Source organism: Haematobia irritans, chromosome 4 (genome assembly GCF_050003625.1).
Source record: "Haematobia irritans isolate KBUSLIRL chromosome 4, ASM5000362v1, whole genome shotgun sequence".
NCBI lineage: Eukaryota > Metazoa > Arthropoda > Insecta > Diptera > Muscidae > Haematobia > Haematobia irritans.
Window position 1 is genome coordinate 145406842 of NC_134400.1, and position 2878 is coordinate 145409719.

The window sequence follows — 2878 nt, forward strand, 5'->3', positions numbered from 1 at the left end:
TAAGAACTAAAAAATCCTCGTGGATGTCAGAAAGATTAGCAAGAAAATAATGTTTTTTTTTCGAGTTTGTCTTTATGAAATTGTTTTTACATCTTGGAAAAGAATAAACGTTTATCATAAAAAGTATATACTTTTCTTCCAAATACACTTCCTTACAGCGAAAAGCAAATGAGAAACGAACTTTGTTTGGCTAAAATTTCGTTTGGGAGGAAAGAATTATTTTTTTGCGTGTATCGAAAATGTGGATTTTCAAAGTGGTAGGGTGTAATATAGTCGGTCCCGCCCGACTGTAGACTTTCCTCACTTGTTTTTACTGCGAAACAATCCCGACAATGATGTAGGGTATAAATATTAGATCTTAGATTGAATTTTATCAATTCTTAAATGTATTGTGATGGAGTTAATGGATTTGTTTTCTAAAAACACCAAACAAAAGAATTCTTAACTCATTTCCATTACATAATGCAACGCCCTTAAACATTTAATGATGGTGGATTTAAACATAGGAGGATAAATTGAATAGAATTCTTCTCTCTATTATCAGTCGTTAATAGAACATGCAGTGTCGCGAAACTATTATGGAAGGAATAATGGTATTTTTACAAATATGGACGATGTTCTTTATACTCGGTATTACATATGGTAGTGCAACGGACGATAATGTTATTAAGATAATAGGAAATATGAGCACCCATCTAAGCCTCGAGTGGAATTTGCTTATTAGCAAACCTGAAATGGAATACGAAGAGATGCTGAAGAATTTGCATAAACCAGTAATTATTGTGACCAAGTCAAGTGACATAAACATAGATGCAGCAGATCCTCTTGTAACAACACAAGTTATATATGAACATTTTTCTCACAATTTTTTGGTTATCGTGATTGTGAACCTTCAACATACAATACCCTCAACTTCAAGCATTCAAAATGATGGTAAATCCCATGATGGATTTTCGGAAGTACGATTCATACGATCTTTCCAAAATATGGCTAACATAACTAAAAGTCATTTGAGGAAACTTCATTATAGCCATATTCTATGGATTGTGAAAAACGCTAGCATGTATGAATTGCATATCTTTTCAGACATCTGTTGGAGTTTTGGCTTTACAAAGGTTCTCTTTTATACTGGAACATCTCTATATACCTACAATAAATTCCCTACAATGAAGGTGATATTGGTGTCATCATTGAAGAGTTATTACACCAAAGAAGAAATGCGCAATTTTCATCAGTATCCTATCAAATTTCCCATAAGTTCCAGTCCACCGAGATGTTACCGTTTTATTGATAAAGAGGGTCGAACTGTCTATGCCGGATACATGTACAATTATCTGATTACGTTCATACGGCAGTTCAATTTTAGTTTTAGTGAATATCCTCACAACTATAACAGTGACGATGAGGAAGTCCTTACAGAGGCTCTCAAGGAAGGCAAAGTGGACTTTCTTCCCTTTACAACATATCCCAATCGCTCTTATGATACCAGCCTAGTTCTATGGCAAGGACGTGCTAATATTGCTGTTCCACATGCTCAACCTATACCAGTCTATCACTATTTGAATAAACCCTATGATTTTAAGACATGGCTACTATTTACTTTGGCAATAATTGGAGCCTCTTTTGGAGTGGCCGGATTCGTGTATATGAAATATAATAGATGGGATTTTTCCAGGTCATGTTTGTTTGTCTGCAGTGTAACCCTGTACCAGTCGCAGATCCCAATTCCAATTAAATCGTGGCGGTTTCGTTTATTCTGCATTATGCTCCTCGTTTATAGCTTTATTATGATCAACTTTTATTTGTGCATCATGGCAAGCTTTTTAGTCACAAACGTTTACGAACATCAGATTACCACATTCGAGGAATTGGCCGCTACAAATTTACGATTTCCCATAACACAATTAGACCTGGATACCTATCGGGACTCGCATTGGGATTCTCACGCTTTGCTGTCCCTTTGTGATATCGAAGATGGGCTAACGATTGATGAATTGAGACGAAATTTAAGCACAGATGTTGTACTGGGAGGTTTTCATGATAAATTAAAATTCTACATGTTCCAACAGAAACACTTGAAGATTCCTCGTGTATATCTTATGCCTACGGCTATTTACATAACACCAGTGTATATTTCAGCTCGTCACAATCTACCCTACTCCGAGCTATTCTCTCGCTATGTGCAATATCTTTGGGAATCGGGACTATTGTGGAAAACATTTGAAGATATAGAGTGGTTTGGGATTTTAAGTGGAGAACTCAAATATCTCGAGGATGAGAAACCCCAAGAACCATACCTAACCTTAGCATTTTTCTATGCACCTTTGACATTTTATTGTACTGCTGTAATTATTTCGTGTTTTGTATTTGTTCTAGAAGTGATGAATTTTAAATATGCAAAATGCGAAAACCGCCTCTTAAATACTTTCACTGAGATTATATATTAATTTAATAATTTAATTTTAATGTGTATATCTACTGCAAAGAATAAATGTTTGATTTAACTAAAATACAAATGCATTTGTGAAGTTAACTTTAAACTTATTAACCCTTTCATTCCCAATGTTGCCTATAGGGAAACTTTAGATTTTGTGGTAAATTTGACGACGATCGGTTTGTAAATGAACGCAATCTGACCCCATTTATCGAAATCGGACGATACATTTATATGGGAGCTAACACGTTGGCTGATAAGTCCCCGGTCTGACACATAGATGGCGTCGCTAGTATTAAATGCATATTATTTTTATATAGTACCAACCTTCAAATGATTCGTGTCAAAATTTGACGTCTGTAAGTCAATTAGTTTGTGAGATAGAGCGTCTTTTGTGAAGCAACTATTGTTATTGTGAAAAAAATGAAAAAAAAAGGAATTTCG

The 2878-nt window shown here is 34.9% G+C and overlaps 1 protein-coding gene across 1 annotated transcript; it reads left to right on the plus strand.

The window, feature by feature from the left end:
• Positions 1 to 557: 557 nt before the first annotated feature.
• On the plus strand, positions 558 to 2447 carry LOC142235798 (uncharacterized). Its single transcript, XM_075307055.1, has one exon. The coding sequence runs from the start codon at positions 558 to 560 to the stop codon at positions 2445 to 2447; it is 1890 nt and encodes a 629-aa protein (XP_075163170.1).
• Positions 2448 to 2878: the final 431 nt, after the last annotated feature.

Bases quoted from the DNA above. Each gene is read 5' to 3' on its own strand.
- LOC142235798 (XM_075307055.1), top strand. From the start codon at position 558: ATGCAGTGTCGCGAAACTATTATGGAAGGAATAATGGTATTTTTACAA.